This window comes from Drosophila innubila, assembly GCF_004354385.1.
Source record: "Drosophila innubila isolate TH190305 chromosome 3L unlocalized genomic scaffold, UK_Dinn_1.0 0_D_3L, whole genome shotgun sequence".
Taxonomy (NCBI): Eukaryota; Metazoa; Arthropoda; class Insecta; order Diptera; family Drosophilidae; genus Drosophila; species Drosophila innubila.
The window spans coordinates 2,005,915-2,029,378 of record NW_022995376.1 but is presented as its reverse complement, the minus strand read 5'-3'; the positions used below and the strand labels follow the sequence as shown (position 1 = coordinate 2,029,378).

Sequence of the window (23,464 nt, the reverse complement as noted above, 5' to 3'; positions counted from 1 at the left end):
ATCGGAATTTTTTTGCTGGGACCTGTCTTTTGGGTTGAGTGGCAACCTCGAAATACGTGCAGCTATGATGTGAGAAATTTAGAAGCATGAGCAATGTGTGTGATAACATTAAAACGCACAACAAACAGACGCTTAAATTAGCTACTAAGTAGGAACAACAACACGGCTAGGCGGGCTTGAGGAAGGTAAGTGCCGTCAACACACACGCGCACACACACACTCGTATCTCTGAGCAACGCCAGACGCAGCAACAACAACACAAATATTGCTGACGTCTCTTCCACAGGATAAAATAATTATAGCAATTAAAAGGCAAATATTTTATAACAATTGCAGCGAGCAGAACAAGAGAAAGAAGTGTGTGGAAAGACACGTCAGAAGTCAGACGCACACACACACACCACATACACTGAGAGAAAATGTATTGCCTGCAATGTTTACTGCCCGTGCTGCTGATACCAAAGCCAACGAATCCAGCGCTAATGGAGACACACGTCATGTTCATAGTGCTCTATTTGATTGGATTCTTTCTGGAGCGCAAGCCATGCACCATCTGTAGCCTGGTCTTTCTCACGGCCGTCTCGCTCATCTGCTACAGTGGCGTCGGCAATTGCATCTTCTGGGGCAACTGTGAGGGACATCACTGTGAGAATGGTTAGAGCAGCTAAACTGAGCGAGCGAGGGATGATCGCAGAATTCTCCATTCTAGCGAATTAGTCAACGAAATACAGGAGTGTGCTAAATTAAAATCGCGTCGCTTTTAAAACACACATACAATTTGCATTACAAAAAAGAAAAACCGACAAGAAGATAAATAAACAAACAATAGGGGTATGCCTGAAACAGATTCAGATTTAATTTAAATCAAAGAAAAATACAACTAGTTTTAAAATAAGCAGCTGTGAGGCTGATTTCAATTTTATGCAGATTTAAATCAAATCTCAAACTCTTTCAGGCATACCCCTAATAAGTGATAACAAGTGAGTGAGTCAACAGGGCTAAGAGGCGTGTTTCTGGCCCAACTTGGATAGCCAAAAACCAAACTTCATCCCAACGCGATCGATTACCCGTTTCCACTACATAATGTATTTTAATTAATAATCTAGCTAAATGTCCCTTCAATTAAATTCCCTTTAGTTTCTCTCCCTTAACGTTTTTTAGGCTTAAAACAAATATTCTTTTAAGAAGCGCAACAAAATGTATTGTTAAATTTTTTGATAAGGCAAAACTGTTTCCTGCCCTTTTATTCTTTAATTCCCTTCAATTTAATCCGTCAATGCAACTCTACAATTAGTCATTTAAATTATGTACAGGTACTCAAGCAACTGTTTCGACGAATTAAAAAATTTAAATATAAAAAACATGCGTTTAATTTTTATTTTGTCAAAACAGTTGCTTGACATACTGTTTATATAAATAGTGTGTATTATTTAAATAAACTTATTGTAAAAAAAAACATATGCTGTGCGTCCTTTATGGACGTTTATATCGGTTGTTCCCTGTCTTATGCACATGCAAATTGTATATATATACACCCACAAGCACACAAATACATATATGCAGATATATGCATTACATATTTATATATTCATGTAAAGTATATAATCAGCAAGAAAATACGATAATATTTGATTTTTTTTCTTACGAATCGCAATTCGTAAAATTTACTTTAAACCACGACAAGAATTCAAATTTGTTACACACAAGGTTGAATTATTTTAAAATATTACTAATGTAACGAAAAGACACGAAATTATGTTTAACAAAAAATATAACAAAAATGAAATAAATCAATTTATTTAAAGCTGTAATTTGAGTGTTGTTTTAATCAGCTCTTTAATCTTTTAGATCCAATATTTTTATTTCAATTTTCAGCTGTAAAAGAAATCCCTTTCAAAATTCAACAAATTTCAATTTTGTTTTCCAATTATCCACAATTTTATTCGCTTCAAAATGTATGTATATAAAAAATGTACAATTTGTTTGGTTTTGTTTTGTTTCACGTTTTTGTTGTTGTTGTTTTTAACTTACTAAAAAACTACTAAAAAGTATTAAAAATAAAATACAATAATTTATGTACAAATTTTCATCGGATTTATTTGTGAAATAGGCCAGGGCGAAAATAGAAAAACAAAAAAAAAATCAAATCAAATCAAAACTGCAGGCAAAAATCGAATTGAATTTATAATAATAATATTTTCACATCAAATTTAACGAGACCGATTGGAATGTTATACACACAGATATATTGTACAATATACATATAATACATACGAAAATAAGTATACAAATACATATATAGATAGAGATATATATAGATACGATAAGTGGGGTAATAGAGATATACAGTGGGAGGGATCATACAGAGATACATAGAGTGTGGGGGAGATTGTCGAATGGGGGCCAAAACTCAAAATTTCTATCGATTGACGGTTTCATTTTTGGCGTTTTGGGGGGCTGCTACACAAAAAGTTTTGAGATGTTTTTCTTCGGAATCGAGCAACGGATGACGACATGGTTACGATAATGACAACAACGAAATTCGATTCGATTCAATTCGTTTCGATTCAGATTCTGATTCGCAAAGCAGCAATCACAGGCGTGGTGTTGTTCTTACTTAAACGGAACGAGGCTGCACAACTGTAAAGAGAAAGAGCAGATAACAAGATTAACAAGAATTTTGATTTTAAATTAAAATAGAAAAAAATTGTTATTCATATAAAACATTTTTTTTCTCCTTTCGATTTTAATGCTAAGGGTCCCCCCTTTGATTTTTTGAAAATTCAATATTTTAAATCTTAAGTTTTCAATTTTAAGCAACTCCTTATATCGTTATTAGTATAAAACAACACTTTAAACTTGATTCTGAGACATTTCATTTTTCTGTAAAAAATCATGCCAAAATTAAGAAAAATTTTGACTTGTAAAGTTGCTAGGTCCGAGGCTTGACCAACTTCGAACTGTCATAACTTTGTCAAATCTTAACCGATTTCATTGCGGATTATCAATTTTTTCATTATTTTACCCCTATTTTGATTCTGCATCAAAATTGGAAAATTGAATTTTTCTTCCATCACTGTCCATTTTTCCATACTTTCCCCTTGACACTATATCCCAAACTTCAAACTGTCATAACTTTGTCAAATCTTAACCGATTTCTTTGCGGAATATCAATTTTTTCATTATTTGGCCTCTATTTTGATTCTGCATTAAAATTGGAAAATTGAATTTTTCTTCCATCACTGTCCATTTTTCCATACTTTCCCCTTGACACTATCTCCTAAACTTCAAACTGTCATAACTTTGTCAAATCTTAACCGATTTCATTGCGGATTATCAATTTTTTCATTATTTGACCGCTATTTTGATTCTGCATCAAAATTGAAAAATTGAATTTTTCTTCCATCACTGTCCATTTTTTCATACTTTCCCCAAACTTCAAACTGTCATAACTTTGTCAAATCTTAACCGATTTCCTTGCGGAATATCAATTTTTTCATTATTTGGCCCCTATTTTGATTCTGCATCAAAATTGGAAAATTGAATTTTTCTTCCATCACTGTCCATTTTTCCATACTTTCCCCTTGACACCTTTTCACTAACTTCAAACTGTCATAACTTTGTCAAATCTTAACCGATTTCCTTGCGGAATATCAATTTTTTCATTATTTGGCCCCTATTTTAATTCTGCATCAGAATTGGAAAATTGAATTTTTCTTCCATCACTGTCCATTTTTCCATACTTTCCCCTTGACACTTTATCACAAACTTCAAACTGTCATAACTTTGTCAAATCTTAACCGATTTCCTTGCGGAATATCAATTTTTTCATTATTTGGCCCCTATTTTAATTCTGCATCAGAATTGGAAAATTGAATTTTTCTTCCATCACTGTCCATTTTCCATACTTTCCCCTGGACACTATCTCCCAAACTTCAAACTGTCATAACTTTGTCAAATCTTAACCGATTTCCTTGTGGAATATCAATTTTTTCATTATTTGGCCTCTATTTTAATTCTGCATCAAAATTGGAATATTGAATTTTTCTTCTATCACTGTCCATTTTTCCATACTTTCCCCTTGACACCTTTTCACTAACTTCAAACTGTCATAACTTTGTCAAATCTTAACCGATTTCCTTGTGGAATATCAATTTTTTCATTATTTGGCCCCTATTTTGATTCTGCATCAAAATTGGAAAATTGATTTTTGATCAGTGTACTCACAGTGTGGTCGCTGCGACTCCTCGGAGGCGACACCGCCCTCAGCCGGCTGCATCATGGGCACGGGAATGCGCACGGGTTGAGCCAGGCTGCGTCCGAAGATCATGCGGCCGAATGGCACCTGGGCGGGCTGATCGGGCATGGGCGGGGTCATTGTGTCGCGTGGCTGCTCCGGCAGCGGCTGCAGGATCAAACGCTGGATCTGCATCTGTGGCGTCTGCTCCTCCTGCTGATCACTGGACTCCTGTTCGCGCTCTCGCTGCTGCTGTGACTGCTCCCGCTGCTCCCGCTGCTCGGCCTGGGATTGAGCTGCAGATTGGCCAGCTGTGGCGGCGGTGGACTGCTCATCCGAGGACATGGGCGTCTCGGAGTGCTCCTCCTCCTCGCTGGAGTTGGCATTGGAGTTGTTCTCATTGGAGTCGCCGGCCTCCTCGGCGGTCAGACGACGCAGTTCATCGGTGAAACGATCCTCGGCCATGCGCTGAATATTACGCAGATCATCGGCGGTGATGCCCACGCGTTGCAGTGCCACGCCCAGGGGCATGTGTTGGATCTGAATCTGTGGCATCTCACGCTGTGGCATGCCACGTTGCAGGGACATCTCACGCTCCTGCTGCTGCTGCTGCTGCTGGGCGGGAATCTGCATGGGCACATCATCGGCCATGTGAATCTGACGGAAGGGCAACTGTTGCATGTGAATCCTCACGGTCTGCACCTGCGGCATCTGCTGACGCTGCTCCTGTGGCTCCTGCTGCTCCATGCGCGGCGCCTGCATCACCTGTGGCGGCATCGGAGGACGCATGGGCAGATGCTGGAACGGCGGCGGCAACTGGCGGATGATGATGGATCCCTGGGAGGGCAGCTGCTGTTGCATCGCTGGCGGCATCATGCGCTGGGGCATGTGTGTCAGGGGCATCTGGTCGGGAATGCGACCGAAGGGTATCGGCACACGCTGGAACGGTATGAACATGGGACGCATCGGCTCATTGTCCTCCTCGGAGTCATCCTCCTCCTGCTCACGCAGACGCTTCGCCTCCTTCTCCTCCCTCTCCTCCTTGTCGTCGCCGCCATCGCAGAAAATGGAAATACGCTCGCCGGTAATACGCGCCTTCTTCGGATCCGTGGTCAGATTGACGCCAAATGGCAGTGCGACCGTCTTGGCGGGGGAATCGACAAACTCCTCGGCATGCTTGCGCTCCACCACGCAGTTCATGCGGGATCTGAGGGAAACATTAATAATAAATATTATTTAGATAAGCTATAACTAACAGAAATGGCAAACAAAAAAAAACACCAAAGTGTCTGATCAGTAACAATTTAGAATAACACTTCTTTTGTTGCTTTTATAGTATCTTTCATGTGTTTTCAGTTAAGCAAAGAAAACACAAAAGTGTCTGAGCAGAGTTAGCAAAAAAAAATAACAGAAAAGTGTCTGAGCAGTAACAATTTAAAATAACACTTCTTTTGGTGCTTATAAAGTATCTTCAAATGTTTTCAGTAAAGCTTTGAAAACACAAAAGTGTCTAAGCAGAGATCGCAAAAAAAATTAACACAAAAGTGTCTGATCAGTAACAATTTAGAATAACACTTCCTTTGGTGCTTTTGTAGTATCTTTCATGTGTTTTCAGTTAAGGAATAACACTTTTTTTTTAGTTTATTTGTATTATCTGCAAAGTGTTATGTGTTAAATAACAGAGTATAAAAGTGTCTGAACAATAACAAGTTAAAATAACATTTTTTCCAGTGCTTTTGTAGTATCTTTCATATGTTTTCAGTAAAGCTTTGAAAACACAAAAGTGTCTGAGCAGAGATCGCAAAAGAAAATAGCACAAAAGTGTCTGAGCAGTAACAACTCATAATTACACTTTTTTTTAGTTTATTTGTATTATCTGCAAAGTGTTATGTTAAAAAACAGAGCAAAAAAATTTTCTGATCAATAACAAGTTAAAATAACACTTTTTTTGCAGTGTAATATCAGTTATGTGTGTTATCTGTATGTTATAGTGTCTCAGCATTAACAACTTAAATTAACACTTTTTACAAGCTTAAATAAAATATGTTTTTGTACAGAAAAACCGATATAAGTGAAAGTTTGTTTGAAATTAAAATATTTTAATGAAGAAATAAATTTTTTTATCTGCCAAAGCTGCAAATAATTATAAATAGTTGGATGAAATAAAGTAGAAAACTATTAAATATAAAAAAATATTTTCTAGACAAGGTTTTTTTGTTTTAAATATAATAAAATGCCAAAATGACTACTTTAAAAGACAAATTTAAGCAAAAACATAAAAAAACATTAAATATATTTACCATTAAATATTAAAAAATATTTTCTAGACAAGGTTTTTTGTTTTAAATATAATAAAATGCCAAAAGAACTACTTTTAAAGACAAATTTAAGCAAAAACATAAACAAAACACAAAGGATTTATTTTTTTTTTGGAAAATATAAAAACAAATGGTATAAAAATGAAAAAAAAATTAAACAAGAAACAAAAACAAAATGGAAATTTGGAAAATTGACGGTAAAATTTATTGGACGGATAACCTTAAAATGCTTAGCAACATTTGCGACCTCTGATGAATATGTTTCATAAATTCATAATATTCTTAAGTTTGTAATTATTCTTACTTCTTGTTATTGCGCAAAATGGCGGCGGCCAGATCGCTCAAGTCCAGCTCGAGCGGCATCTTGCCTGGGAACTTTTGCATCTCCTCGGTCTCATCGCTCTCCGAGTAGGAATTGTCATGCTCATTCACGCTCTGCTCAATGTCTTCGGCCTTTGGATCGTGCTTCTTATCGGTATCATCATGATCCAGATTCTGCAAGTCCTCACCGCCATCGGATTTGGCCAGCAAAGCTTCAGCACGCGGTAGTTCCTAAAAATAATGAAGAATAAATATAGAGGGTTAGATTATGTTTGTGATGTTTATGTTTATGAAGATTATCAGATTTTATCCTATAAATGCAAGAAAAACCTACTCAAATCTATCTAAAAGAGTGAAGAATATGATGAGAGCTTAAAATATGATTTATTTGAGATCTTTCCTTAATAAAAAAGGCTTTATCCGAAAGATGCCTTTTATTTATCTTTAAAATAAACATAAAATGAGAATCCAAAAGATAATCAGTTGAAATATATAGGAGTATTACAAAGAGACCATCTTGAAATTTAAAAAATATTCATATGGAAGTAATAGAACAGGACTATTTCTATTGGAAAAAAAAGCGAAATCTCTGTAGAATAATTTATTTTAAATTAACAAGCTAGCTAAAAAACTGTTGGCCTAGGAAATAACTAAGAATTTCAATTAACACTCTAAAGATTTTTTGAAGACAAAAAAAATACTCGTCATAAAAAAAACTCCAAGAAACCTGATCGTTTTTTACTAAACTTAAATCTTCTACTGATAATTAACTGTGAGAGTCCAAAAAAAAGAGCCAATTTCAAGTTGTCATCATGATCTTGTGTTTTTTATGATCATTTCTGGAATTCTGAGTTAACTCAAGGCTTCAAGCTTCAGCTACAATCTCATATAACATGTCATTTTATTTGACAAGGAAATGTTTCTAGTTGAAGTTTTGTCTTTTATTTTTTGTTGTTGTTAGAAGGCAGTTAAAATGGTTTAGGCCATCGAACACGTACGGGTAATATATAAATGTACGTAGACAGAGGCGTACAGTGAGTGCAATTGTTATGTGGCCACTAACAATGAGACGTTTTGTCGTCAGAAGATGTGACCCCAACCTACATACAAAGCAATGTGACGCGACTGAAACTAAAAGTAAAATGACATAAAAATAAACAAAATAAACGTAGAAAAAATTGAAAAATAAATACAAAACAAAAGCAAACACACATATATTATATAAGCACTCAAATTGAGTGTGTGTGTGTGTGTATGTATGTGGTTGAGCATACTTCAAAGCAAACAAAAGCAAAATTTAAATAATTTGTTGAACAAAACAGAAAGAGCAAAAAAATAAAATCTCATTAATTCAATGCGACGGCAGATGATGATGATTGATAGTGCGGACAAGTGTTTGCGGGGAGGTTTGTGAGGCAGGGGAGAAGAGGGGAGGGGAGGTAGTTAGATAGGGGAAGGCAACATTACCTGCCCAGGGGCAAAACGCCTACGCAAGTGAATTTGACTTGGAAAAATAATGTTATATGCCACATAATATCGTACTATACATATATCCGGTAGCTGATGGCTTTATTGTTGTGGTTGTTGTTGTTGTTTTTATTGTTTGTTGTTAGGTTCTGGGTCATTATCTAGCTTGACATTGAACAGCTGGCTTAAGAAATAATCTATTGATCAATTGCCAAACAGCTGTAATCAATTATAAATTTAATTACATTTTATTTATCGAAAAATTAAAATTATTAAAATAGTGGAAAAATAAAAATAGATTTGTATCTTGTGATAGATTCTTTAAAAAGTTGTAAGTGTGTTAATGCAATAATTTTATGGGCTTTAAAAATCAAGAAGAAATCGAAAACAATGGAAAATAAAACTAATTTTTTGTTAAATATGAAAAAAACCTAGGTTGAAGAAAAAAAAATTTAAAAAAATAAAATAACTATAGCTATACATTTTATTCTTTTTATTTTGTTAACTTATATATTTTCCATTGTTTTTATTCCTTAAACTTGATTTTGAAACAGTAAAAAAATATTTAATAAAAACTTTGTCTTCAGAAATTCTTTAATAATAAAATTATTTTAAAGCCTTAGAAAATGAAAATGTAAAACAAAGTTTTTGCAGTCAAAAGCTTAGCCAATCCATGTAAAACATTAAAAATGCTTTGAATTTGTTGAAACTTTTTAAATTTAATAATTTTACAGACTGAAAAAAATTAAAGAAAAATTTAAAGTAATTGATAAAATATGTATTTCTTGCTGCAAACAATTTAAGCAAAGTTTGGCCATTAAATCGAACCTTATGCAAAATTTGATTGCTTTTTAGTCTTCATTATAATTGCAGTTGTGCAAAGTTATGATGAGAAATCGTCACGCAACTTTTCCGCTTTTGGCCAGCTGCATTAACACTAAATTTCCATTAAGTTGAGTGCAACTGAGCCGCCTTTTAAAAGCCGTTAAATAAATAAATTGATAGCTTGCAACGTTTCAGCTGTTTTCCAAACTGAGTCACGGGTGCCAAAAAGCGTGTGACACATAACATAATTTGCTTTTCGCCAGAAAACAAACAAAAATTTCACTCAAAATAATAAAAAATTTAAACCAGTTTGACAACAACAACAATAATAACGCGGGCAAGAAATCAAGTCAACAAGTCTGTGTTCCAGTTGTGAGACCTCTTGAACGCCCCTCTGTCTGCCACGCCTCCATTTAGTTGGTTGCTAAACTTAACTCCGGTTTACAGCTCAATTTTTTCTGTTGTGGGATTTCAAGGCCAAGTCGCTGAGAGACTTTGAGCAAAATAACATCAATTACACTGCACAGAACGTTTGAGTAATTGTATTAAAAGTGCTGTGGAAAAACTAGACACACACTCTCAAACACACACACACACTCAATCTCTAAGTTGTCAATTAAATGCTTATAAAATTATAGACATTTAATTTTTGTTGCTATTATTATTGCAATTACTTTTGAAACGCCCCTCTTTGTCAACGCCTTATTTACGCTTATTTTAAGCATTGACGCAATCGTTGTCGCATTAAAATTCTAAAGGAATACACAGAATTTCCTTAAGAAAAGCTGGCAGAAAAGACATCATAATAATTCCGCTGGCGAAACAAATTTGCACAATCGTCAAATAAATTATATATTTTATATATATATATGTTATGGTGTATGTGTGCTGTTGTTGTTGCTGTTGTTGTTGTTATGGGCTATTACATAATCGACTGTGGGCAATGGCCATAAGTTGTTTGGCTTTTGTTGTTTGCGTGCCCAAAACGAAAGACTTAAGCGAGCAACTTGCCTTAAATGGCAAACAGTCAACGCGTCTTCGACTTGCGTCTTTGTCGGTCTCCCTCGGCAGTATGTGTATATATATATACATATACACATATTTATCTATGCTTGTATTTGTGTGGTTACAGCCTGTCTGTCTATTTGTGTGACGGTGCCAAGCGGCGCCAGCCGGCAAATAAAAACACAATTACAAATAAAAAAAAAAAATAAAAAAAAAAGTGACAGCGACTGCATTATGGCTGCTGCTGCTGCTGTTGCTGTTGCTGTTGCAGCTGATGATCTCTGGCATTTTGCCGCGCCCGCATTCCCGCCCACGCCCCCTCTACACGCGAATCGCTTCAGCTGGTCTAAATATGCAACTGTGCTGGCTAAAATCTAGCTTTTTTACAAAATTCAATTTAAAAAAAAAGAGCAGCGCAAATTTTGTATTATTTTAAAATGTGCTATAATTTTTTCTCACTTTTCTTACTCGTATAAAAATCTATGTACATTTTTGGGTGCAACGTAAATTCACAAAAATTAATATTGATTAATCATAATGAATAATTACATTTTATTTTTTTGTAACTTTTGCGAAATCCACTTTTTCTGATTCTTATGGGATCCCAGAAGTTAAAAAAATTCTTCAAAAAATTTTCTTTCGTAGGTCACTTTTTTTTAATTTTAAGATCTGACTTTTTTTTTATTAATTTAGATTTAGTCGAGTATTTCACACAGAATACAAATCATTTTAAATTCAAAAAAAGGTTCAGCTCCTTTTTACCTAAAAATTTGTTTTTTAGGATGTGCCAAAGGCCAATTTCTTTTAATTTTTTTTTTTTTTATATTTTGTTTGCATATTGAATATTCTTCTTCACAAAATTACTTATCAGAAATTAATGGGCTTCAAGGTGCATTCGTAGCTGGACTCTTACCTCATTTTGTTGTTCAATATTTAATAGATAAATCCATTTAAAATGTATTTTTGCCGATGCAGCTAATTGAAAATTTAATTTGATTTAAGTCAATCAATTTACAATTTAATAAATCATTCAAGAATCTTATATTAAATAAATGGCTTCATTTAAAATGTATTTTAGGTCTAAGTTTAATTTAATTCAATCAACTTAAATTGTATTATATTGTTTAGATGTTTTCTAATAAATAAACGTATTTAATGCCTATTTATTCAATTGAAAAATAAGCTAAATTTAATTCAATCAATTTCAATTTTTTTTTATAAATTTATAAGCAACAATTTAATTCAGATTTTTTTGTTGTTGAACAATTTAGCTATTTTTTTTATGTTTACTGCTTGTTTTGATTGCTTTAAAAGTTGGCAACACTGTTATGCACAGAGATTGCAACATGTTGCACTCAGTCAGCGTCTGTCTGTCTCTCTGTCTGTCTCTCTGTCTGTCTCTTTGTCTCTCTGTCTGGCTGCTGTGTTCCGTTTGCTGCTTTCACTTTGTGTATGGCATTTGATTTGCCAATTGTTGCCACTGATGATTATGTTGCAAGCAGCTGTGGCATCAGTGGCAGCTCCCAAAGCACTCAGCTCCCAAGCTCTATTATTACAGTGTCCATTTAAGCGTCAAATTATGGGAATTTCGCTTGATTGAATTTTCCATTGCGATTTTACATAACGTTGAGAGAGTTTTTCGGATTTTTATGGGCAGTTGAATAACCCGCCTCCAAATGGGGCAGCATCCATTCAATAACAATAAAAATGGCCTGGCCTAACGTATTTATCATTAAATTTAATTGCCGCTGCATATTAATTAATTCAATTTAATTAGTTTTATTTGCTTTATTGTTGATGTACTTTCATTGCACGTTAATTGAATATTGATGATGCCGTAAAATTTCATATGCAAATTGTGAATAACAATCAAATGATATGAGTAAATATAAAGAAAAACCCGAGTGCCATTAAATTTTATATATGGATGTACATATATATATATATATATACACCATATGGTTATGGCTTAATGGTCGATTTGATTACATGAGTGAAATTTCTCAAGGAAGCATGCAACACACGCTAATTCAATTTGCACTTATACAATTGCATATTTGTATAGCCTTATATGTGAATATGCGAGTGTATTCGTAATCAATTTATGAATGTGCATGCAATCTGGCCAATTATCATTAATTTTGCCACTGCGATGACAACAGAGGTTGCAGTTTAGCATATCTAATCGATATTTATTTCTTAACTTCATTTCATGGCTTTTATGCGCTTTTTATACCCTGAACTTTTCGACTGGGTCAATGAAATATCTATAGACCTTTACTTTGATCTTTAGACTAGCTGGAAATTGTTTTTGAATATTTTATATGTTTTTTCTTCAGTCAATTAAGAACCGATTTTATTTGGATTTTTCCCAGTACATTAATTTTTAATATGTAAAATTTAATATACTATATTTTTTAAGAGCAGCTTGCAGTTAACTTTAATGATTTTGCAGTTCATTAAGAACCGCTTTTGCTTAGGAATTTCCCAACAACTAATTATTTAAATGTCTGAAATGTTTTTTATATTTAATTTATTAGCTTTTTAATTAAAATTATCATGGACAATATTTTTTTCTAGCTTTCAGGGGTCATACTCTCTAACCTTTCTAGCATTAAGCAGCTTTTAAATTTAAATATTCAATTACCTCACAATAAGAGCTATTTCAACTGACCGTAGCTTTTTATTTTTAATTAAATAAATCATCATTAATTTGTATTAAATTCGCTAGATAGTTCATGCTATCTATTAAAATGTGTAAAGACCTTTTGTATATGCATGTCTATTTCTATTAAAATATTTGTATATTCCCATTTTTCCTCCAATTAAATCTCTGTTTTTAATTTAAACTAATTACAAACATTAAAGCTTTACAGTCCATTAAGTTGTTAAAGTTACATTTAAATACTTTTATATGATTAGGCTAAAGACTGAATTGTAATATAGCTGTTTTATTATATGAAGTCCAGTGCATATATTAAAATACTTTATAAATATTCATCTCCATCTCCAGAAAAGCTCTCGAGAGCACAAAGGAAATCTAGAGTTGAGACTTAAGTTTATTTCTTGGGTTTTTCCTTCATTCATTTGCATTGCCAGCTAAAATCAGTTTTATAGCTCATGTCGTGAACAACAATATTTATAAATCTATATACAGTGTGTGCTATAAGTGTGCGCTTGCACCTTTTAGCAAATAAATAGTGCGTGCAATAAAATAGAAAGAAATCAAAAGGAAAGACAAAATAATAATAAACAGCATGTTGTGTGGAATTAACAAAAGCACGCAGCTGTTATTATATATATGTATTTATATATATATGTATAATATGTAGTTTTATGTGTATAGTACAATGTATACTATGCATGTGCACATACTTTGTTGAATTTGTAGATATGCGCCGACATTTTCCGGCAATTATCATTAATTTGGCTTAATAATTCGACTCTGTTGCGGCTAATCGACGAGTATTAAATTTTGTGGCGTGTTCAGCGAACGATGCAAAAGGCAATATAAACTACACACACACACACACACATCACTTACCTAACAAATTTATTTTCCATTATTATTATTACTACTTTTTTTTTTTTTTTTTTTTTTTGATTGTAAAACTGACACCGCCTGATACGAAATGTTCGTTTATTTCCCTAAACTCGTATCTCAAATCTCGGCTGTGCATTGAGGCGTGCAACATTTATTGCCACCTGTTGCTTGTCACTAGAGATGCCAACAACGGGCCATAAAAATGGCATAAATTAAACAGAAAAAAAAATTAAAACATAGAATTGAAAATTTAATTTCAAAAACTAATAAATATCACAAATAAAAATCAGCATAATTCAAATAATAGTGTTGTTCTTAAAGTCTTTAATTTTATTTAAAAGCATTCTACATAATTTCATCTAGCGATTCAAATGTTTTTGAGTTTTTACGCATTAGAAATTAATTTCTTTTTATTTTTTAAAACCTGTTCTTATGAGACATCCATTAAATTTGTTTTATACTCCTTATCAGTTCTGAGAATTTCGGCATTATGATGTGAGACTGTAGGTTTCTAAATAAGTTGCAAGATTAAACGCCAAATGTATCAAATAGAACAAAAACTGGACTTGGGATTTTTTTCTATTCAAGGAATGTACAGAATACATATGTACATATTTTTATAATGAAAGGCGGATATTTTATTATTATTCGAAAATTTTTAATACACGTCATTGTACTTGAACATTTTTTGTACATTTTGAATATTATTTTCGTTACGAATTTGTGCATAAAATTTAGTAATATTTGTCTTATTTCCTTTTTTTTTAACTTTAAATAATGAAGAATTTCGGAATATTCTTCTGGGGAATTTTTGAGCTTTTTACTGCTGAACTATTCTTTGAAGAGACCGATTTTTACAAAAAAAAAAGGCCCTAATTCACAACAGTAATTGCCACTTACCTTGTTCACCTGCTGCAATGTTTCCAGCATCAGTTCCTTCTCCAGCACCGAATCGAGGGCCTGCACCTGATCACAGGAGGCCTTGGCCTGCAGATACGACGAGGCCAAGATAAACGAGCCCAGAATAAAAGCGGACACAATGATGGTGAATGCGGTGATTTTAGCGATTTTTACCGAATTCGCCTGGCGCTTGTAAGCCTAAAAAAAACCAAAAAATATAAATATAATAATATTAACAATTTATTTTAATTAATTAATATTTTTGTAATTGCTTTTTGTGCTGGTAAGTTTGTTCGTGCTCTTGGCGGCTTGACCTTTTTGCGAGCAAGTAAAAGCGTTCACCTTGTCTTTGACTCACGTTCCAAAATTTCAGTGCAAAGTGCAAGAAAAAAACGAAAAGAAAACTTCCCAAGGAAAAACCCCAACAAAAAATAACAAGAAAACTAGAGTGTTAAAGCGAATAAGAGAAAAACAAAAATGAAGAAAAAAGATACCTAAAAGAGCTACTGAAGTTGCATAATCGAAAATGCTGATTAGGCCAGAAAAAGAAAAACGAAATGAGTGCGGTAACTGTTAAGCGTAACTGTAACTCGATTAGATCACAAGCTGACAAATATTTACATAATTTTTATAGGTGCAAAAATTGCCAAGTTCATGTCAAAACAATAAACAAATAACAAAAAAGTGCTTATAAAGCGTTAACTATATATACTACAATAAATGCCAAATTAACGACATGAAAATTGGCAACAGCGCAAAGCCTCCAAAAATGTACGGAAAAGCTTTTGTTGAGCAGCAGCGACTAAAGCTAATTTTTTGACGTAAGTTTAACCGTCTAAATTATGAAATGAAAATTGACAACAGCGCAAAATCACCAAAAACTCAGTGAAGCACAAAACTCTTCATTTAGATAAGACAGGTATCAATGCATACTAGAAAAAAAAAACAAATACAAAAACAAAATAGCAAAAGATACTGTGAATTTAGGGAAATGAAAATTGGCAACGCCGCAACAACATTTTAGAGCAGAAGACGCTGATAATAGTTTATTTTTTTAATGTTTTTGGGTGGAAAACATTGGAAACAGTGCATAATATGAAAAGTAACAAATACTACAGCAAAAAAAGAGTGTTAAATGAGGCAAATGAGAATTGGCAACGTCGCAAATGCGCCAACAACTGAGTGAAAACTTTTGTGGTAAAGAAGAGACTGGAGTTATTATAGGTTTATTTTTTTTTAAGTTGTTTTTTTTCTTCTTTTTTTTTGGGTGAGGCATCCACAACTTCACATATGACTGTGTGTGTGTGTGTGTGTGTGTGTGCAGCGAAATGTGCAATTTTACACCTTTTGAATTGCCAGCGTGTTACTACGTGAGTTTTGTGCCCATTTTCATGTTTTCAAATGCAATTGCGAAAGTGAGTCGCAGTCGCAGTCGCTGCCAGCGTCGCAGTCGCGCCACAACATCATCGTTAACAGTGAAGTGAAGTGAAGTGAAGTGTATTTTTTTTTTGTTTTTTTGTGAATGTTAGGCACAGGCAACAACAACAACTACAACAACTGCTACAACAACAACAAAACAGCTGTTGCTCGTTACCAATGGATGATGAATTTTTTCTGCTTCTTCTATTTATTGTTGTTGTTGTTGTTGCTGCTGTTGTTGTTGGTGTTTATTTTTTTTTTTTTTGGGTGCAGTTAAAAGACAAAAGACTTGAACGACAAACCTGATGATTAAAGTTAAAAAATCCCAGCTGTGTTGTTGTTGTATTGTGGTTGATGTTGTTGTTGTTGTGCGAGGGGGGTGGAAGATTGAAAGAAAACATATATCATATATTTGACGATTCGATTTGAGTTGAGAGATTGTGTGTGCATTACGAAAGAAGTAACAACATTGGTTTACAAAAAAAAAAAATAAAAGGAAAAAGAAGAAAGGTTAATGAGTTTGTTGCATAGAAAACAAAACTTAAGGCACAGTGAAAGCTATAAGTACACGCACTCTGACTGCAGACTAAAACCCAGATGAGTTATTCATGAGTAGGGCTTTTCAAAATGATTGATTCGTAGTGTGATTAACGAGCAGCTGAAAAAAACCTCGTTGTGTGTTGTTAAAAAAACAATCATCAATTGAAGTCACAAATTTTTTTTCGAAATATTTTGAGAATTGAATATTTGTACATATTTTTCTCTCAAGTTTCGTCACAAAATTGATGGCAGAAATTTTGGTAGCTAAATATATATTTTTGTTAACAGATGTTGACCTTTTTAATTAATTTTTTTATTTTTGTTATTTAACTTGAGGGAATTTTATATGATTTGCATTTCAAAAATTTATAGAAGTATTATTGAGACTTTTATATTATGTTAAATAATTTATTTAAGGGAGTTTTGAAATATTTTGAGCTAATTGAAGTAATATTAAAATCAAAACTGGACAAAAAAATTTTTTTTAGTTATATTTAATGTAAAATTATTTATTTAAGGGATTTTTTTACGCTTAACAACTATCTAGAGTGATATAAAAATCAAAAATTTATTCGATATTTCATGGGATTTATTTTTTTTTATTTCTATGATAAAAAAAATAAAAAATGCGTATGATAATTTTTGTGGATAAGTGGCTTTTATATGATATTAAACAATTGAAAACTCTTGTTTAGTTACCATTTAATGTCAGTTTAATCAGAGTGTTGGATAACTGCTAGCTTTCACTGTAAGTGCAATTACAACAAACAAGTTGCAATTTATGGCTGATGCGGAAAATGCGAACAAATGCAAATGTTAAATGCATTTTATGCAAATTAACAAATCAATTGCCAGCCCACATAATGGCTTGAGATTCTTGAGAGATCTCTTGAGTGAGAATTGCGCCAGTTTTTTATGTCTCTTGTGATGTTGTCATCGCGCATTTGACTTGTATTTCAGCGCATTTGTTTGAGTTTATCATTATGAAGTTTTTTTTGTTATTTACAGTCGTGACTCTTGTATTAGATCTCGGAAATTTCAAAATTGGTTTTCAACTGGTTTTCTATTTGTGCGGTTGTGGTTTACTACAAATGAGTAAAAATCTATTCACACTTTGCCGACAACTGCGCCGTAGTTGAAGCCCCTCACACAGCTCTGAGGTTTATTTTATTTTATTTTTTAATTTTTTTATTTTTGCTGTGATTTTTTTTGTTGCTTTTTTATTTGTTTTAAAATGTCAACGGGGGTCGTCGTTGCGGACAGGCACTGACAATTGTCAAAGCAGCGCACGTTGCATGCAATTTGCCGAGAGGACGGCATATAATCATAATAATAATTTAAAAATACAACAACAACAACAAAAAAAAAAAAAAGAATGAAAAATTGCATTAAAATTATTTGCAGTCAAATTGCTTATGCATGAGAGCTGGATTGCATTTACTTGGTGAAAATGATCACGTTTTGCAGCTGCGTGCAGACAGAAAATGCAACAGAGACAGGGACAAAGACAAAGACAAAGAAAACGACATATTGCGCATACGCAGCGTAGACCCGCAACGGATGTATTAATCCAAGCCAACACAATTGACCCTGACTGCCTTTTATATATGTGTTGTTTTTCCCTCTACCTTTAGATCTGTCTGTTAGATTTGTTGACCCGCTTAGAGCTTACATAAAGGTAGCGCAAATAATTGTCAGTCAAAACGACCAAATGACATATGGAAATTGTAATTAGTTTCGCCATTCAACAATGACAAATGGACGCATTAAATGCAATCGACCAAAAATTTACTAGGGCTCCACAATTTCATATATTTATATTTATAGATAGGTACGCAGCAAAAAATAATCATGCTAATTTCATATAAAAAATTTCTTATTTAAGCAGCTAATTTTTTAAATAACATTTGTTTGCAAAATATAATTTTTAATGCAGACTGAAGAGATAAACTTAAAATTCGAATATAGAATTCATGATTTTTTAAAGAGTAAGTTTAGTATATAATTTGTAAATAAAGAATTAAATAGATAAATATAAAAATGCCAAAGAAAAAATTTAATTGGAATTAAATCATTTAAAAATTCAAAAATAAAATAACTCAATACAATTGGTATTCTTTGAAGTTTGCATTTAGAAAACAATAGTTCATTTTAAATTCGAGCATAAAATTCTATTAGCAGTTTTTTTAAATTAAGTACATAATTTTTAAATACAGAGTAAATAGATAAATTCGAAAATGTAAAAATTAGTTAAATTAAATAGACAATTTTTATAAAAGCTCCTATGATTAAAATATTCAAAAAGAGTTAAATAAGAAGCTGTATTTGAAACGAGTATTTCAAGATCGGCATAAAAAATCAAAGATCAGCGAACTTTTCACACTTTTGACATTAAATTTAGTTTAAAATTTCAGTTTTTTTTTCTGTGTAAATGATGTATTATATATATAGGATCTTAACTCACCGGTGGCGGTTCGCTGGCGGTGCTATAGACCTCGCTAGCCGCATAGTCGGGCTTCAATTGCACGGTAGCCATGGATACGTTATCCTTCTCGGTCATCTATGTGTCTTTTAGCACTACAAATATAAAGATATATTTTTGCACTCGTATTATCCTTGATTTTTTACTTTTTGAGTGTAGTCACAGTTTAATATTTAATTCAGTTTTGCACTTTCATAAAACGTTTGTACAAATTTCACTTTGTTTATATATATATATATATATATATATTCTTTTTTTTGTATTTACTGCTCTTCACTTACATTGAAATTTATTTTGTACAGATACGAAAAAGTAAAAGGAGTTCAATTTACGTTGTCTGTTTTGCGGGTGTATTTCTTTTTTTTTGCTTGTTGTTGTAGTTGATTTTTTGAAAAAGTTGTCTGATCAACTTTTCAGATACTTTTCAGGTGGATAACGATAATATTACTACGTCTTTGTTGTACGACTGCCACTCGCCGTCTGAAGCCTCAAACGCGTTTCGTTTCAGATTTTTCTACCAGATTTAAAACTTTTTTCGTCTGTCGGCGTCGACTGCGAAGTCACAATTACACACACATACACACACACACAGACGGCAACACACGATCGGCAGCAAAAAAAATACAACAAAAAAACGAACATTGAAACAAGCAACGAATAAAAATAAGAGTAAAACGACAAACACACACACACACACACACAGTCATATGCACACTCACTGACACACACACACACACAAATGCATTGTCAATTGCTGTGTGCTTTGCAGTCAAGCTTGACAGCGAGCTTAAAAGCTTTCAGCTGCGATCTGTTAAATTCTCAGATCAGCTACACAGTCAACAAATTTCAATTGTATTTTTGACTGATTTTTTATATATTTCTATCAGGAAATCAAACCGAAACAAATAAAGGTTACGGATAAATAATACGTTACAAGAAATCAATATTGAAACATTTTAAAATGTTAAGATGTCGCTTTATAATAAATATGACATTGAAATGAATAGCTAGACCTAGAGCAAAAATATTTTTTATAACAAATTTAAAAATATATGAATGCAGAATGCATTGAGAGGCCAAATCATGATCAAAATGACATTCCGCTTGAAAATCGGTTGAAATTTGATCAAGTTATGACAGTCAAAATTTTTCTTCAATTTAGCATGATTTTTTACAAAAAAATGAAAGGTCTCAGAATCAAGTTTAAAGTTTTGTTTTATACTAATTACGATATAAGGAGTTGATTAAAAGTGCAAACTTGAGTTTTAAAATTTTGAATTTTCGAAATTTCATAGGGGGGACCCTTACCATCGAAAGCGAATCTTGGTCGAAAATAATAAAATTTTCTAAATGAACAAAATTTGAATGCAGAATGAATTTAAAGTCCAAATCATGATTAAATGATATTCCTTTTAAAAATCGGTTCAGTTTTGATCAAGTTATGACAGTTGGAAGTTGGTCAGATTTTGGAGTTAGTCACTTTACAAGTCAGAATTTTTCTTCTTTTTTTAAAGGTCTCAGAATCAAGTTTAAAGTGTTGTTTTATATTTACATTTTTGGATCTTTTTTTTTATTTAAGAAAATAAAGAACTTCTCCAATAGTATAGTTTTTAAATAAATTTTTATTGTCATTTGTAATTCATTCACTATCGATTTTATATATTCTCGCTTTGTTTGATTCTCAGACACTTAGACGACATCTTGTCGGGAATTCTATATAATGATTAAATTACTACAAAATATTATCTGTATTATTTTGTTTACATATATATATTTATATGTATATAATCTGTCAAATATATAATCTCATAAGGTTAATTGTGCCATAGACATATCAGCGCAAGTCGGTTGTAGACAATGAAATGTATATAAATGTGGACATAATATAACATTCGTGATCGGAAAGTCAAAACGTCTACGAATCGAATTGTCTCGAAGCCTTAGCGAATTCCAGAAATACTGAAGGATCTATTCAAGGATTGACGAAAATATGAAATTAATTTACGCTTTATTATTTATGCTGCTTTTTCCGCTCTTCGACTGTCGCAATATGAGAAATCCATCAAATAAACTCAGGCCGGAACCCATTAGAGTGAACGGAAAACCGATGCCTCTATCATGGCCAAAATGATATCAATTACCAAACATTAGCATTATCATAATTTAATCAAAGTCTGTTAGCCTTAAAGTAAAAAGAAAAAAAAGAAAATGTCTTTAAAATGTTTTCCCTTAACATAAAACAAATTATTGTGTTTTTGGGGATATATTTAACATACCCTGTACCAAAAGAAAGAAATTCTTTAAATTTTATAAATAATATAAAATATTAAAATTAACCTACACATTTAACTTAATATTATAATATTTTTTAATAAACTCACGGCTCTAAAATTGTATAACTCTGGTAAAACTGATCAGTCCAAAATTAAATTTTACGAAAAATTTTTTTTATTTTGAATAATTGTAATTTTCTTTTATAAACATACTAAATATCTGTTCTATTTAATACACATTATTTTTTATTTTTAACTAAAAACGTAAAAAAGCCTAGAATTGTTATCAATAATTTAAATTTATTTATTAGTGGAAATTTTTCTTTGTGTTTCAAAACCATTCTCGATGGCTATAAACTCATATACATGCATATTTTAAAATTAATTATATATAGTCTATAAGTCTATCATGGTAAATTAGGTTAAAATGTTATCAGGGATTTCGAAAATTTGACAATCGGTTTATGTATAAATTTAAATGTGGTTTTGCGAGAATTGCATTCGTGATCGGCTACTCGTAAAGTCATCTTGTCTTGAATTAAACTACAATCTCAACAAAGTCCTGGCCTGAAGAATCTATCCAAGGACGTTTAAAATCATAAATAACGAAAATATGAAATTCATTTACGTGTTATTATTAATCCTGCCTTTGGCGCTGTGCAACTACGACGACGACTACGACTACGACTACGACTCCGGCGACTTTACAACTACCGAAATTCCTACAATCAGCACTTACGTACTTGGAGGCCGCGTGCTCATATGATAGACGGACGACCAGCGCGTATGCAGTTTCCCACAAATTCCCGAAATTATCCTACGTATCCCTCTCAATATAATTATAATTATTATTAAAATAGCGCAGATCTGTATAGCTCTGATAAAAATTAGTTAAATTTTTTTCTGTTTTAACTTAAGCAAACAGTTTACGAAAGAAATGCTCACTGGCTCCGCCAAATGAAAAAATCATTAATAAGTCGAAAATTTAAATGTACGAAAAATCTTTTAATTTGTACAAAATATAAATCGCTGTAAAACAAAAACTTGTAATAAAAATAATAAATATCTGCAATAATAACACTCGCTTTTTTATAATGCAGTTTAATTTTAACTGAGATAAATTTATTTCTAAATTTCTAAATTTATTCATTCATTTGTAGACATTATACATCAAAACCTCTTTTAGTTATTTAATTATACCTATAAAAATAGGAACATAAATGTGCCTTAATCTATTTTATTTATTATAAATGTTATTAGTCATAAGCAATATGCCCGTCTCATTGAATGTAGCGCAGTTCTAAAGCTCGTCATACGAAAATTAAAGGTACCCAACACATAAATTAAAACTCAGATCTCGTAAAACTAGCTTCGGTTCAAAGTTGCTGCCGTTGACGTTGACGTCGGCGTCGACGTCGCTGTTAGCGTCGCTGCTGCTGCTGCTGCAACGTTCGTTGATCAAGTCGCCTTTGTGGCAGCTGTTGTTGTTGTTGCTGTTGTTGTTGCACCACTCAAACTTGTTGCTGCTTACGAAAAAATAAAAATAAAACAAAATAAAAATAAACATAAACTTTTCGCTGCTGCTGTAGTACAGTTTTTATTGTTGTTGCAGCCACAACAACAAATCATTGCACTCTGCAGATACTTTTATGTACATAATATTGGTTATACATACACTATATATATATATATGTATATGTACATAAATAGTGTGTGAGTGTGGTCGGGGTTCATCTTGATTGCTTCAGCAGCTTTGTTTGTTTGTGGCTTTGTGCTTTTAACCTCTCAGTGGCAAACACTTGAGCCACAAAAGCCAACTTATTTGTGTGTTTTGGCCAAGCAAATCTATGCAATAACTTATCGAATTTTGCATTTATTGCAATTGAAAAACATTTTTTTAAATAAGTCTACACAGAACAAAAAAAAATCAATCTAAATTTTAAGTTTACTATTCTTAATGTTTGCATGTATTTGAATTAACTAATTACACTTTTAAATTATTTGTTTACTCCCAGACCTATCTTTTTTTATATACACATTTTCAGTTTTAAAGTCGCAGATGTTGTATATTTTAATTTAATAGTTAATTTACTTATTATCAAAAGTTAATTTATTCTGTTGCTTTGACTTGTC

At 32.5% G+C, this 23,464-nt stretch overlaps 2 protein-coding genes across 3 annotated transcripts; one reads left to right on the top strand and one right to left on the bottom strand.

Moving 5' to 3' along the window:
• The first annotated feature begins 10 nt into the window (after positions 1-10).
• LOC117788164 (bladder cancer-associated protein) lies at positions 11-1,622 on the top strand. The gene is made up of 3 exons (XM_034626835.1): positions 11-185; positions 337-831; positions 956-1,622. Exon 2 carries the CDS (start codon positions 420-422, stop codon positions 657-659), a length of 240 nt encoding a protein of 79 aa, XP_034482726.1. The 5' UTR covers positions 11-185; positions 337-419; the 3' UTR covers positions 660-831; positions 956-1,622.
• A 292-nt stretch (positions 1,623-1,914) lies between these two features.
• Positions 1,915-19,582, bottom strand: LOC117788160 (putative uncharacterized protein DDB_G0268364). Of its 2 annotated transcripts, XM_034626830.1 has the most exons (7): positions 19,340-19,582; positions 19,041-19,153; positions 16,339-16,365; positions 14,618-14,815; positions 6,860-7,107; positions 4,228-5,444; positions 1,915-2,640 (listed from the first exon to the last, which is right to left on the bottom strand). In XM_034626830.1, exons 2-7 carry the CDS (start codon positions 19,134-19,136, stop codon positions 2,618-2,620), a joined length of 1,809 nt encoding a protein of 602 aa, XP_034482721.1. In that variant the 5' UTR covers positions 19,137-19,153; positions 19,340-19,582; the 3' UTR covers positions 1,915-2,617. The 2 variants fall into 2 exon arrangements, with proteins under 2 accessions (XP_034482721.1, XP_034482722.1); XM_034626831.1 differs by lacking the exon at positions 16,339-16,365.
• Between the last annotated feature and the right edge of the window lie 3,882 nt (positions 19,583-23,464).

Bases quoted from the DNA above. Each gene is read 5' to 3' on its own strand.
- LOC117788164 (XM_034626835.1), top strand. From the start codon at position 420: ATGTATTGCCTGCAATGTTTACTGCCCGTGCTGCTGATACCAAAGCCA.
- LOC117788160 (XM_034626830.1), bottom strand. From the start codon at position 19,136: ATGACCGAGAAGGATAACGTATCCATGGCTACCGTGCAATTGAAGCCC. The intron at 16,366-19,040 runs GTGAGTTAAGAT...ACAACAACACAG, and splicing joins CCGCCAGCGAACCGCCACCG to CTGGGATTTTTTAACTTTAA. The intron at 2,641-4,227 runs GTGAGTACACTG...TTCTCTTTACAG, and splicing joins GGAGTCGCAGCGACCACACT to TTGTGCAGCCTCGTTCCGTT.